Below are 15227 nucleotides of genomic sequence, written 5' to 3'. Positions count from 1 at the left end.
AAACTCGTCTAACTCCAAAAGAGCTTTCTTATTTTTGTATCCTTGAGGAGGTGCCTTTCTGTGGCTCACAGGAACTAACCAGAAAGGAAAGTGGAAATATTTGCCTCTTTTTTAATTTGGGGGAGCACTATCACAGCCCCCCACTACCACAAACTATGCAGTTAAGTTTCCTGCATTTGGGGAAATCGCAGGGGTCAGCACACCCGGAGTGCAATAAGTAAGCCTCGCCCTGGGAACACCACTTTGGTGATCGCGGTATCTCCCCTCCCAGGGAAGTATGGGAAACCCTTGCTTTAACACAGAACTGGCACGCTGAATGCACTAAGACCACGTGCAATACCTTAGAACACAGCTAAGTGCAGCTTGGTTAACTACACTGTAAGGCCGATCCAAGTGGGTCTGGATTCGAAACTTGACCCCATTTTCAGACACTAGCAGGGTGTCCTGTAATTCAACTGAATTCTTACATTACCTACCTGGGATCGCTTAAACCTCAAGGGTTAAGGATTCAGTCTCCAATGTGCCCTCACCTCAACCCCTGTAACCACTGGCTCTCCACTAGAGGGCGTCAGCCTTCCTTCCCTCTGGTTCTGAACATGTTCGTCCCCTACGTGGGATGTCCTCCCCCAAGTTCCCACATGCCCATGGCCTCCACCCTTTGCTTTGAGTACAAAGCACCATCTCTCAATGCTCTAAATATATTCGAGTGCAAGCCCTAATGAACTTCCACAATTAGAGTTTATACACTCTTTGTCATTTTGTAAGTCTTCAGTGTCTGGTAGTTATCAGAGCCTAGAAGTGAGGATCTGGGGAATGGGTCACTGGGAGAACAAGTGGAAGAGAGAGGGGAAGGAAATGTGACATTTTGGAAAAGGAATGAAGGAAAGAGGAAAAGTAAAGAAATAAAGAAGGCGGATTACTTTTAATTACTTGCTTTCTTAGAAACGTTCAGTTTTTAACAGGATGAGAAAAAACAGCATTATAAATTGCTTAGACTATGGGAGACTGGAGAAGATGATTTGTAAGTTGCTAGTCAGTTCTTTGACCTATGATTTTAGGTTTTATTTCTCTAGCAATGCTTTTGAGTGAATTGTGGCATTTAACAAATACTTATTGAACAGAAATATAATCTAAAATAACCCCAAAGCAGAAAAGCAAACTGGTATTTCTGCTGTAGAAAAAAGTTTATGTTACTTCTGCGTCAAGTCTTCATAGTTTCAGGAAGAGATTGGCAGTGGATTTGCGAAATCCAGCTTCTGTTTGTTCCCCGGTAAGATGCTCTGTGGCTTCCCTGGAACTCTGCAGAGCTGAGGAACCTTGTGATTTTTTTCTTTTAGGTTAAAAGAAATAACATGCATATTTAAAGTAATTTATTTATGTGGGTGGGAGGGAATTTAAGTTTGTTTTCCCCTTTAAAAGAATCCAGAGAGCTCTTTCTGCTTGGTAGAAACCCCAAAGCCTGAGCAGCAGGAACTCAGTGGAGGTGAAGAAACCAGAAAGCAAAAATAACACCAGTAACCGTTGCCCCGCCTACATATCTCAGTAATCAAAGAGTTCTTAACGGCCTGGCCCTTCAAAATACAAGCAGCCCTTAATAACGCAGGAACTGACGCTCTGTCCAAGGACAGCTGTACCTTTGCCCTTACTTCATGAAATTCTAAGCTCAAAGGCTTTGGCTTCCTCTGCAGTACCTTGCTTGGAACAAAGCAGTAATTAATGCAGGTTGCTTTGATTTCATAAATAAAAAACCTGTACACGTTAGGACAGTTTGGTAACTTTGGAAAAAATAACAGTTTAGTCTTTTACTTTTTTATATTATTTTCATGAAGGGTCAAACCCTGCCCATTGACACCGGCCCAAATGCTATGACACTGCAAAATTAGGATCATATAAAGTTTTGTTTTTTTTTGTTTGTTTGTTTTTGAACACTAGATTCTGCCCACGTTGAGAAACAAACTCACTTCAACATTCCTTTTGTTTACAAAGAAAGTATATTAAAAATAAGTATACTCTACTTCCCCAGTGACACAGCATGATGCCATTTGTACAGATAACAGTCCAGATCTTACTCTCCAAGCATAATAAATATTTGTCCCCTCTTGTTTGGCTTCCTGTCTGCAGCCTCTGCAGAGGACAGTCATCACAGTCATCACATTGCAGCCTGGATTTTGGCTCAATAGTTCAGAGGCCCCCAGGCAGATTACAAACTGTGGCAGAGTGTGTGGGGTCTCCTGTTTGTACACAACAGATTCGTTATAAATTTATCAAGAATTCAGATAAGCCTTCTGTTTCAGCCTTTATCTGTAGATCATGAGAAATATGGTGGGGATCTATGGCACCCTCATCAACTGCGTATTGTTACCAAAATAAAATATACCAAAAGATGTCCATATTGGGGAAAAGATGTAATAAAGATGCTTGGATTAGAAAAAGCACATTCTCAAGTTTACAGGAACATCCCTTCAGTGAATGCAAAACCGAAAGTGGTTAAACACTTGATACCAGCCCCTGAGTTGCTACAAGGACTCCCAAGGAGGACCTGCCCACACGTGCCTCCAGAGCCCTAGGGAGTAAGTGGGGTGGCATCTGAGCCCCCTGGACCAGAAAGCAATTAAGCCTTGATGCCACAGCTGTTTCAGATTGAAAAGTGCAAGTCATTTTTATTTACAGATGGTGAGAAAGTGTTCTCATTAAAATATAGTTTAAATGCCGCTCATTTTTACTGACATAAAAAAAAAGACCAACTGTCGACTGATTTGGTGGATGCAAATGGATGCATATTTCCAGTTCTCTGAAAGCCTACATTTTAACGGTAATCTAAAATACAATTCCCATGCATCGAAATGTGTGGGTGACATCCCAGTCCTTGAACACAAGTATATTCACACATATCCCCAACCTAGTCCTTCCAACAGAGCCTGCCTGGGGGAGGAAATCGCAAGAAAGCGTCCAGGTGGAAGCAAGCCCCACAACGCCGCTTGAGCTGTCGCGGTGCCCAAGGGCAACTTACCGGCTCGAAGTAAAAAAATTAAAAAATTAAAGAATTGGGGGGAAAAAAGGAGCGGCGGGGTGGGGGGAACTCGTCACAGAAGTAACTGACAACTGCCCGTGGCCGCGGGATCCCACCCGCGCAGGGTAAATGCAAAGGCTGGAAGGCGGTGGCAGGGCGGTGTCCGCACCACGTTTCAGTGCAGGCTGCTCTGGGAACCAGGCGCCCATCCGCCCGGCCCGAGCGCGCCGCCGGCGCCGAAGAGCGGCCCCCGCCTCAGCAGACATCCGCAGGGGAGACCCCTGCGGGCGGAGGGGAAGGAGCCCGGGGTGGGGGGCGGGACGGCCGCCCCGCCAGCCAGCCAGCCGTCCCGCGGGCAGGTGGGCGGGCGCCGCGCGGCGGCTGTGCGGGCGAGCGCGGGAGACGGTTCCCGCCCCGCCAGGGGGAGCGTCTGCGGCGGCGGCGGGGCCTCGGCGGGCGGCGCTGGGCGGCGGCTGGCGGCGGGGCCCCCCTCAGGCGTCCCCACACCCCCGCCCGCCCCCGGCGCGGCCCTGCCCGCCCCCTCCGCCCCCTCCCGCGGCGCCATGCGCAGGCTCAGTTCCTGGAGGAAGATGGCGACGGCCGAGAAGCAGAAACACGACGGGCGGGTGAAGATCGGCCACTACATCCTGGGGGACACGCTGGGGGTCGGCACCTTCGGCAAAGTGAAGGGTGAGGGCCCCCGGGCGAGGCGGGGCAGCGGCCCCGACGCGGCGACTTCCGCTCCGCGCGGCGCTTCGGCCCCCCACGCCCCCTGCGTCCCGCGTCCCCGGGCTCGACAGCCCCGCTGCTGCGGCTGGCGGGCGCGGAGCCCGAGGCCGCGGCCGGCCGGGGCCCGCCCGGGCCGGTGGGGGTGGGGTGGGGGTCGCCATGGCGACGGCGCCGCGGCCGGGGGCTCGCCCGCGCGAGGGGCGGGGACGCGGCGGCGAACTTTCCCAGGCGCGGGCGGGGGCTCGCGGCGCGCTCCGTGGGCGGCCCCGGCTCGCCCCCCGCTCGCCCCGGCGGTGCTCTCTCGCTCCGCTCGGGGCCAGCCCACCGCTTCCCCGGCATTGTCCGTATTTCCGTCCTGTTCCGGGGCTGGCGGCGTACCTGCTCGGGCTGATTCTCAAGTGTGAACTGTGTTCCCCGAAAGTCGGGTTGCTTTATGGGTAGTTTACAGAATTGAAAAAAAATGGCCATCCCGTCGGAAAGGGTGACTAATTATTTTTCGGAGGAGTCGATGCACAATAAACTGGTCCTGCGTTTGCGATGCCTGGTTTCTGTTCTGAGCGCAGACTCGCCTTCAGTGTTTCCGAGTGAACCGCGTGCCGTCCCTGCGCCGAACCCGAGCCTGGCGGTTAGTGCGGATGTTGCCTCCAGATGGTGTTCACCGGATCTTTAATGCAGTTCCTTTCCATCTGTTTTCACAGGGTGTTCATGGTTTAATACGCAATTTAGTGCGCATCATTTGAGCCTTTTTTTTTAAAGAAAAATATGTGGATTCTCTTACTGTTGCGTTTCAAACTGTATTCTGGAAATTACAAAGTTGTCCTTCGGTCCACCAATTCAAGGTCAAGAAGTTTAGTTGAAAACTTTGTGGGGCACAGTTTTTGTCTTTAAAGCATTTGACTTTGTTATCAGGGAGGCAGAGGAAAAAAAGTATGAAACTGAGAATTCATGGATTGGCTTTCCTGTGACTTGCAGGTAATATTTGACTGGAAAGAAGGAAAAGTTTGTGAAAGTCTGTACAGTGAATTAACTAACTGAGCCTTGTTCTACTAGGGTTAAAGAAACACTTTCTGATTTTATCTGGGGATGGAAGAGGAGAACTCTTCCTTCTTTTGTCCTTTCTCAGTCATAGAACTGAAAAATTGCTGTATAGCCCCACAGGGAAGCAACTGTTGAAACCTTCTTATGAAAATCAGCAAGGCCAACAGTGTAAGAAAGAAAGCAAGGAGCAAATGGCAGAATAGGGTGATAGTGTCCTTTAGGGTGGGTCTGTATCAGGTCATGAGGTGGTCGTGTTCCCGACGCTATTTCTCTATTTTGGTATGCTGTCTCTTTGCTTGTTAGGAGTTGCAGATTGCTTTTAGTTTAGGAGTACTGGTACGAAAGGCTCATTTATCCCTCCCCCTGCCCCCAATGGTGGTGGCAGTGCTGACGCCTTCACCCCTTCCACAACTCTGCTTGGGTCGGGATGCTCATTCTCCTAGTAGAGACCTTTTTATTTTTATTTTTAATTTGCTAGGTGGCTTTTGGCACCGCAAATAGAAAAGCAAGAGGAAATGTTTTTGTTTCCCGGATTTGGTGTGTAATGCGGTTGTGACGGGAGCAACGGTGACTTGCTGTTCCTCACCCTTCACTGCCCCACTTGTGCCTCACTGTCCAAGCTAATGACTTCGTCAAGTGTAGCAGGGCCAGTATTAGCCAGAGGATCCTAGGTTGCATAGAGACAGCTCAGTTTATCCATAAATACATTAGTTGGTGTTGCTCAAAATCCTTAACCAGTGCATTTTTAAGTTGTTACAGTTGGGGTGCTTTTTGCCCCAATAGAAAATTCAACTCAACCTAACCAAGAACATCTTTTTCCGTATTTCTTTCCAGAGGAAATGTTGGTGTTCCTCTCATGAATCTCATTGGCTCATCCAGTCCCTCTGGCCAGGGATGCCCTGTGCCAACTGGCTTAGGCTTTGGTTCCTAGCTAGGCACTGGCAAGGGAAGTGGAATTGCCTTTGGAGGGATGTGGCCACTCTTGGATGTGTGTATGTGTGTATGTGTATGTGTGTGTGTGTGTGTGTGTGTGTGTAGTGGGTGGGGGAGGGGAACCTTCTTCTGAAGTACTTGGGTAATGAAGGGGGACAGGGTAGACACCTAGACAGAAATGGATATTGGGCCCTGGCTGGTGTAGCTCAGTGGATTGAGCGTGGGCCTGAGAACCACACGATGGCAGTTCGATTCCCAGTCAGGGCACATGCCTGGGTTGCAGGCCAGGTCCCATCAGGGGACCCACGAGAGGCAACCATACATTGATATTTCTCTCCCTCTCTCCTTCCCTTCCTCTCAAAAGATAAATAAATAAAATCTTTAAGAAAAAAAAAAGAAATGGGTATTGGGAGAAAGAAGGAAGTAGATGCTCAGTGAACAGGCAACAATAGCTCCTCTAGTGGTGATATTGGCAACATACACTAGCCTTAATTTGACAAGAATTCTTATGAATAATATGCTTAGTCATATATTTCAATGGAGATAATTTGGAGTAGAAAGAGCTTTTAAAGTTAGTTAAACACACTGGTAAAATCAACATAGAAAAGGAATCTATGAGGGAACTGTAAATTTATAATGATTATTTTGTTTCCTATTACAGGCCAAAAAAATTCTTTGGTAACTTAATTGTGACATTTTGAGGGCAAAGTTTAAACAGACAATAGGGTTAATTTGGAATTGTGCTATCTTTTGTTACGCCTGGTCCCCCCACCCCTGTTGTCAAGGTTATTAGTCGCCCCTCCGTGGCTGGTCCACACCCTGTTCCTCCAGGTGGACCAGTTACGAAGGCCCCACGAACAGAGACTCGTGGGACTGCTGCAGTCAATCAGAGGGCAGTTTTTGGTTGGTTCTCCAAGAGAAGGCTGCCTTTGCATTGTTTATACATAGAATCTATTTAGTTAGTGAGTATTTCTACATAGAACTGCAATGTCAGTTAAATAGCTGAGTGTTTTCTTTGTAAATGAATCACAGTAGAAGTTATTTAAACATTTAAGTAAAAAATCTATATATGAACAGTATATATATATCAGCATGGGTGAATCACACGTATATAAAATTAGGCCACTAAAGCGGAAGAAGTAGGAGGGTATGTATACTTGATATTTATGTAAATTTAAAAAACATGCAAAAAATACATTGCTGGTTGGAATACAAATTGGTACCATCTCTCTAGAGTGTGACAGTATTTATTAAAATTAACCCAGTAATTCAACTTCTAGGAATTTATTCTATATACTCCTGTGTGTGAAATAATGCATTATTTTTCGTTGCCATATTGTTTGTAAATGCAAAAGATTGGAAGTAACTTTCTAATAGGTTTATCGTTAAATTATGGTTTATTCATATAGTGATATGCCTTCCAAAAATGGAAAAAAAAGCAAGAAACTATATAATTTAAGAAACAGTTTCCAAGGTATATGTTTTAAGAGGAAAAGTAAGGGGGTAATAAAACAATACGTTTAGTGTACCTTCCATTTATGGATAAAAGCAGGGCAACTATGTATCTAAGTGTAAATTCTTGCTCTTGTATAGAGTGTCTCTTTAAAAATACAAATGAAACTGTTACATTAGTTGTTCCGTGTTGGGGGGATGGGTCGAGGTCGCAGGGAGACGTTTCACTGTGTATCCTTTTGTACTTTTGAAGTGTGTAGTGAAAGAATATACAGAATTAAATTTGCAAGCTAAGCATGGGAAAACAATCTTACTATATTGTTTATGGATTCACACTTACGGGAAAGATGAACACCACATTCAAGAGAGCGGTTACCTCTGGGGAGAGAGGGGGACAGATCTGGGAGGAGCCACGCTGGCCTCAGTCGCACTGTTTTGTGCTTGAGCCATTTCATTGGTGGGTGGACGTGGATATGTGGTGTGGCCTTTGGGGATGCCTGGCATGTTTTGTTTAAAGGTAGCTTTCCCAAATTCCCACCTGTAGCTTTTAAACCTCACCCCTCTCCAGGATTATTTTCTTCGCTAATATTTTTAGAAGTGAGATTTTTATCCTTTTGATTTTAGAGTGGGGATGAAATCATTAGGTGATTAGAATATCCTCGGTAGATATTCTGTCTTTGTGGGTGGTATCTCTTTCCTATTTAAAATCCTCTCTTTCAAAGTGTCATCTTGCTTCAAATCAGGATTACGTATCTGATTAGAAGAGCATTTGTTACAATGCCCTACAGTTGGACAGAGTTCCCTTTGGAGAGCAAGAGCAGGTTGTCGGGTAATGTTTGGTTGACAATTTTGCTGTTCTTGTCAGGGAGATGTGAATTCTGGTAACCTTTGCTGTGAGTTGTGTGCACATTTCCCATTTTGTCCAAGCAGCACCTTTGCACTACTAAAGCAGTGGAAGTGTGAAGAGTAAAACTCTGAGCTTCGGAAAGAGGGGCATCTCAGCAGTGCGTGCCCTGGCACCGTCCGTTTGTGGCACTGATTAGGGAGGAGCAGTTAATTTGACTGCCCTGAGTTTAGTCCGTGGGGAATCTTCAGTCTCACTTTGAGAAAGCTAGGATTATTGCAAGGCATAACTGTGGTCATGTGTATTTCCTAAGCTGTAAGACACGATAGTTCTACAGGTGTTACGCTTCTGAAATTCTAACATTGAAGTATTTTGGTAACTGAGTTCAAGACAAATATTTTTGTTCCTCTAAGGAAGGAAAGCACAGATTGTCGTATGATGGTGTTGAATTACCAAGATGTGCTGGGAAAACAGAGGGAGGAAAAGAGTGGTCAGAGAGGTTACTGCCCACTCTGGGCGAGTCATCAGTGGGGGCCATTGTCTTAAAACCTCAGAAGGAAAAACCTCTCCCATTAAGACGGTGTAATACCAGGCTAAACAACTTAACAGGTTTCTTTACTACTGGGCGTTTTAGAGCCTTGACTGTGTTAATATGCATAGTGAGCTTTTTTAAAAGTATTTTTTATTGATTATGCTATTACAGTTTTCCCAGTTTCCTCCCTTTATCCCCCCTCCACCTCACCCCCAACCCTCCCATATTCTCGCAACTTAGTTCATGTCCATGGGTCGTACATACACGTTCTTTGAGTCCTCTGTTTCCTATATCATTTTATCTTTCCTCATCTGTTTTTTAAATTTATTTTTTAATTTAATTATTGTTTAAGTACAGTTCTCTGCCTTTTACTTCCATCCCAGCCCACCCCCCTTCCCAGTGCTCCCCACCTCCCTCCCATATCCACCCACCTTAGTTATTGTCCATGTGTCCTTTATACTTGTTCCTGTGAATCCTTCCCCTTTTCCCCTGAAATGCTCTTCCCTCTCCCCTCTGGTCCCTGTCAGCCTGTTCTCTATTTCAGTGTCTTTGGTTATATTTTGCTTGCTTATTTGTTTTGTTGTTTAGTTTCCTGTTAAAAGTGAGATCATATGGTATTTGTCTTTTATCCCCTGGCTTATTTCACTCAGCATAATGCTTTCCAGTTCTATCCATGCTGTTGCAAAGGGTAAGAGCTCCTTCTTCCTTTCTGCTGCATAGAATTCTATTGTGTAAATGTACCATAGTTTTTGGATGCATTCATTTACTGACGGGCACCTAGGTTGCTTCCAGCTCTTGGCTATTGTAAATTGTGCTGCTATGAACATTGGGGTGCATAGGTTCTTTTGGATTGGTGTTTCAGGGTTCTTAGGATATAATCCTAGCAGTGGATATGCTGGGTGAAAAGGCAGGTCCATTTTTAGTTTTCTGAGAAAATTCCATACTGTTTTCCATAGTGGTAGTACTAGTCTGCAATCCCACCAACAGTGAACTAGGGTCCCCTTTTCCCCACAACCTCTCCAACATTTGTTGTTTGTTGCTTTGTTTATGATGGCCATTCTGACTGGAGTAAAGTGGTATCTCATTGTGATTGAGATACCACTTTTGGTTGTTTGATTGAATTTGCATCTCTCTGATAGCTAGCAATATCGAGCATCTTTTCATGTGTCTCTGGATCCTCTGTATGTCCTCCTTGGAGAAGTGTCTGTTCAAGTCCTTTGCCTACTTTTTAATTGGGTTGCTTGTCTTTTTAGAGTGGAGTCGTGTGAGTTCTTTGGAGATTAAACCCTTGTCTGAGATATCATTGGTAAATATGTTTTCCCATACAGTTGGGTCTCTTTTTATCTTAATACTGTTTTCTTTAGCCATGCAGAAGCTTTTTATTTTGTTGAGATCCCATTTGTTTATTCTTTCCTTTATGTCCCTTGCTCTAGGGGACATATCAGTCTCATCTATTTTATGCCTACTAATTATGCTTCTTTTTCCCTGTACCTTTCCCCTCTATTCCTCCCTCCCCCCTCCCCACTGAACTCCCTCTGGGTGATGTCCATTTCTCTGATTCTGTTCCTGTTCTGGCTGTTTGCTTAGCTTTTGTTTTCATTCTTTTTCTTTTCTCTTAAGTTCATTGGTTGATAGTTATGAGTTTGTTGTTATTTTATTGTTCATATTTTTAATCTTCTTTTTTCTTAGATAAGTCCCTTTAACATTTTGTATAGTAGGGGCTTAGTGATGATGAACTCCTTTTACTTGACCTTATCCGCTAAGCACTTTATCTACCCTTCCATTCTTTTTTTTAAGATTTTATTTATCTTTAGAGGAGAAGGGGAGGAGAGAGGGAGAGAAATATTAATGTATGGTTGCCTCTTGTGCATCCCCTGCTGGGAACTGGCCTGCAACCNGTACCTTTCCCCTCTATTCCTCCCTCCCCCCTCCCCACTGAACTCCCTCTGTGTGATGTCCATTTCTCTGGTTCTGTTCCTGTTCTGGCTGTTTGCTGAGCTTTTGTTTTCATTCTTTTTCTTTTCTCTTAAGTTCATTGGTTGATAGTTATGAGTTTGTTGTTAATTTATTGTTCATATTTTTAATCTTCTTTTTTCTTAGATAAGTCCCTTTAACATTTTGTATAGTGGGGGCTTAGTGATGATGAACTCCTTTTACTTGACCTTATCCGCTAAGCACTTTATCTACCCTTCCATTCTTTTTTTTAAGATTTTATTTATCTTTAGAGGAGAAGGGGAGGAGAGAGGGAGAGAAATATTAATGTATGGTTGCCTCTTGTGCATCCCCTGCTGGGAACTGGCCTGCAACCCAGGCATGTGCCCTGACTGGGAATCGAACTGCGATTGTGTGGTTCACAGGCTTGTGCTCAATCCACTGAGCTACATTAGCCAGGGCTGCCCTTCCATTCTGAATGAAAGCTTTGGGGGATAGAGCAATATTGGATGTAGGTCCTTGTCTTTCATGACTTCAAATACTTCTTTACAGCCCCTTCTTGCTTGTGAAGTTTCTTTTGATAAGTCAGCTAATAGCCTTATGGGAACTCCTTTGTAGATAACTGTCTTCTCTGGCTGCTCTTAGTATTTTTCTCTTTGTGTTTAGTCTTGGGTAAGTTAATGATGATGTGCCTTGGTGTGTTCCTCTTTGGGCCCACCTTCTTTGGGACTCTCTGGGCTTCTTGGACTTCCTGGGAGTCTATTTCCTGTGCCAGATTGGAGAAGTTCTCCTTCATTATTTGTTCAAATAAGTTTTCAATTTCTTGCTGCTGTTCTTCTCCTTCTGGCACCCTTATAATTCGGATATTGGAACATTTCAGTTTGTCCCAGAGAGTCTTAAGGCTCTCTTCATTTTTTTTTTTCTGATTCTTGTTTCTTTATTCTGTTCTGAACCAGTTGGATGTTTATTTCTTCCTTTTGTTCCAAATCGTTGCTTTGAATCCTGGTTTCCTTCTTGTTACTGTTGGTTCCCTGAATATTTTGCTTTGTTTCATTCTGGGTATCTTTCTCCATCAGTTAGGTTGGCAGTGTTCTCATTGCTTAGTTCTGAGGTTTTGCTGTGTTCTTTCATTTGGGCCGTATTTCTTTGTCTTGGCGCACTGGTCTGGTTGTTCTGGCTGATTTTTTTCCCTTTAATTCCTTGGTTGTCAGAGTTCCATGCAGTTTGATTTTCTAGTGCTTTTGGTTGTTTATTGATTTTAGATTGGCCATTATCCTCCTTGTGGTTGTGAGAGGAAGAGAAGGGTTTCTACCTAGGCCTCCATCTCTGCAGGAACTCCGTCTGGATGAGTGTGTCTGCATTAACTCCTTGGTTGTTAGATTTCCTTACTGTTCTATTTTTGGTCAGTTCTGGTGGTTTTTTGTTTTTAAATTGTCGTTCTCCTTTTGGTTGTGCGAGGAGGCACAGTGTGTCTACCTACACCTCCATCTTGGCCGGAAGTCCATGAGCTGCTTTTTAAAAAGATTTTACTTATTTGTTTTTAGAGACAGGAAGGGAGGGAGAAAGAGAGGGAGAGAAATATTGATGTGAAAGACAAACGCTGGTCGCCTCTCACACAACCCCACCTGGGGGCCTGGCCCACAACCCGGGTATGTCTCCTGACTGGGAATCGAACCAGCAACCTTTTGGTTTGTGGGGTGATCCAGCCCACTGAGCCATACCAGTAAAGGCGAGGTTTTGTTTTTGTTTTTAAATCAGATGCAAACATCTGATTTAAAAAGTTGTTTATTAATTTGAGAGAGAGAAAGAGAAAGAAGCGAGGAAGGGAGAGAGAAACATCGATTCGTTGTCCCACTTACTGATGCACTCGCTGGTGCTTCTCGTGGGGGCCCTGACCAGGGATGGGGCCCGCAGCCTTGGTGTGGATGGCACTCTGACAGACCCAGCCACCCCGCCGGGGCCCACAGTGATTTCGGAAAGGGAAAGCAGACGTCCTCTCCCAGATTTTCTTGGTTGTGAGTTGTTTTCTGTGGAGAGTCTCCAGTCCTAGTGTTTCGAAGAGCACACTTTGTAAAATCCATTACAAGAGTTTTCGTTTTGTGATTTTTTCAGCCCATAGAAAATTAGAATCCCCAAGTAAGAGTGCTGGAGAAGGGGCTGTAAGAGTTGGCTATTGATCGGCCGTGAAGGAAGCAACTTCAGGAAGCAGAAAACCGCAGGAGCTGGAACGTACAGCCCACGAGCAAGAAGGGCCAGGAGTGAAAAGTGCCCAGTGACTCCACAGCTGTCGCTGGGTGAAGGCACAGGGGAGGAACCGACGCCCATGCCCCCGAGTCTCTGCCTGGCCCCTGGCTCTGTACAGTGTGTTCATTTAAGAGTCCTTGGGCATGTGTAGAACATGTTCTCCAAAGACAGCAATTCTGTTAAGTCGTTAATGTTAATGGAGAATATCATTTCAGCAAACTCACAAACTGATAAACTCACTGTATCAGCATCCTAGGGCTGTAGGGACAAAGAACCACAAACCCGTGGCTTCTTCGCACAGCTAACCAATTCTCTCATGGTCGGGGCTAGCAGGGCCCCCCAGCCCTGCTGAGAGCCCCGGGGAGAGTCTGTTCCTTGCTCGTCCAGCTGCCGCTGGCCGCTGGCCTTCCTTGGCTTGTAGCAGCAAAGCCTCAGTCTCTGCCTTGGTCTCCACGTGGCCCCTTCTGTCTGTGTGTGTCTGTGCTCTCTCTCTGCGTTCTCTCCTCTTCTCACGAGGACCCCAGGCAGCACGTGCAAAGCTCACCCCAAATCTGGTGTGGTTTCGTGTTGAGATCCGTAACTAATTATGTCTGCAAAGACTCTTATTTCCAGATATTACTTTCTGAGATTCCAGGCAGAGTTCAATTTGGGGAGGAGGGAAACTGTTCAACCCACTGCACTTGCCATTGTATTTTATATGCTCACAGTTTATGCCCTTCATTTCTCCTTTAATAACACCTTAGTTTTTTAGTAACTTTTAAATAAGTAGAACGACTTCTTGGTATCTTGGTTTAAAACGGGGTTTGAGGTCACTGCATTCGTTTTCTCATTAGGAGAGAGGTTTCATCGTAGGCTGTCAGCTGTTTCTCAAATGGACGAGTGAGTTTCTAGCCCACTAGTCTTTTCAAAACTCCAAGACTGGACGTTAAGGAATCCTCTGACATGGTGACTTCTGCTACTTAAAAGGGCATTTATATTCGTATTATTATACTATGTAGTGTCCTAAAATTATCACATTTCACTTACCATTTGGAAAATGCATGGTATTTTCAGACGGCCCTGGGTTCAGCTTTCGGTCCCTTGTAACCTGGGGTAGGTGAGTCCATCTCCCTGTGCTTCACGACCTGTGCTCTTCCAAGGCTGGTGAGCCTTCCAGTCTGCATGTCTGGGTGCAAAGTGGGGATGTTGTGAGTGTTGACTAGTAAATTGTATACCTGAATTCTAATACATATTAACTAGATTTATATACTTTTTAAAATAGTACTCATTTAAAAAATCTGATGTAAGTCCAAGTCAAGTGCACCTGTGTTTTGCATCCCTGCTCTTCTGCGACACAGCAGGTGTTCCTGCGGTTTTGTGGTATTGATGACGTCCCTGTCAAGGGCCTGGTGCTGTCGAGTGGATGTCCAGCAGTGACCTGTTGAAAATTAACCACAGCCAGGAAAAGGGCTGGACAGTGGGAGCCAGAAATCTCAGGGTTGGTGCTGATGGGAAGGGGAAGGGTGGAGCAGGTTGGTAGGTTTGAAGCTCAGGGAGATGGGAGCTAGACGTGTGGAAGTTACAACTGTTATTTATTTCACACTTACGTGCCCTGATGAAGGTATGCTAATGAGTCTAAGTGGAGGAGGGGCCAGTCAAAGAGCTTAGATGAAACTGGCTATCCCGGAACACTGAGGGCTGATTAGGTAGGGGTGGGGGGCAGGTCTGGGAGAAATGGGAAATAAATAACCCTAAGGAAGAACAGCTATCATTTTTAAAAGTCAGGCACTTACTATGTGTCAGGCACTATGGAAATGCATATTCCTTTATGTACTCCTTACAGTTTCCGGATGGAATATGTGGCATTCTCATTTTTACAGATGAGTGGATAGAGGGTTGAAGTAATTTAACTCGCCCACGTCAGCCGTATAGTAGGCACCTTCATACGGGGAACGGAGCGCAGGTCACGTGGCTGCAGAGTCAGCACCGGTTTGGGTCACCTTCTCGCGTGGCAGTGGTGTTGGGCGCACAGTCCTGCTCCTGGAAAGGGTCAACCTGCTAACACCCATCATTGTGGGGTTTTTTAAAAATTTCCTTTTGGATTTTTTTAACTGAAAAGACTACAATATAGTAAGCACAATTTGAAAAAAAATCACTGCAGAATAACTTTTCACATAATCATTTTCATGTAAATCTTGTCTGCATAGCTGGAAAACGTAGAATGCGTGGATAAATTTTGTTTGCTCTTTTTATAGTTAGAAAAGTGTTTTCTGTAGTCTTCCTGTGAGAGTTTATTATGTTGGCATAACAGTGTCTTAAACTGTTTTTTGCAATTGGTCATTTAAGTTATTTGCAGTCTTTGTTTTTGTATAAGACACTGTAGTAAACATATTTATGCACATTTTTTCACCTATGTAATTCTAAGTTAAATTCTGAGGAGAGGAACTGCAGACTTTTTAGAAAATGAATGTCACCCTTAATACTATTCTAGGACTTTGGTGACTCTTTTATGCTCTCAAAATATTCTCTCAGCT

General features: G+C 44.9%; 1 protein-coding gene and 1 non-coding gene across 2 annotated transcripts in view; one reads left to right on the top strand and one right to left on the bottom strand.

Moving 5' to 3' along the window:
* Positions 1-116: 116 nt before the first annotated feature.
* LOC118998889 (U1 spliceosomal RNA) lies at positions 117-279 on the bottom strand. Its single transcript, XR_005068973.1, has one exon. It is a non-coding gene; the product is annotated as a U1 spliceosomal RNA (small nuclear RNA).
* Positions 280-3549: 3270 nt separating this feature from the next.
* Positions 3550-15227, top strand: part of PRKAA1 (protein kinase AMP-activated catalytic subunit alpha 1) — a 31480-nt gene continuing 19802 nt past the window's right edge. The window contains exon 1 of the mRNA XM_037063225.1: positions 3550-3700. Within this exon, the coding sequence (XP_036919120.1) occupies positions 3574-3700 (127 nt within the window). The 5' untranslated portion in view covers positions 3550-3573. The remainder of the gene's footprint in view (positions 3701-15227) is intronic.

The sequence above is a fragment of the Sturnira hondurensis genome, unplaced genomic scaffold (genome assembly GCF_014824575.4).
Source record: "Sturnira hondurensis isolate 20B ecotype Veracruz unplaced genomic scaffold, ASM1482457v3 Scaffold0014384, whole genome shotgun sequence".
Lineage (NCBI taxonomy): Eukaryota > Metazoa > Chordata > Mammalia > Chiroptera > Phyllostomidae > Sturnira > Sturnira hondurensis.
Note: the sequence above shows the minus strand (reverse complement) of the source record. Positions and strands in the feature narration are given on the sequence as shown.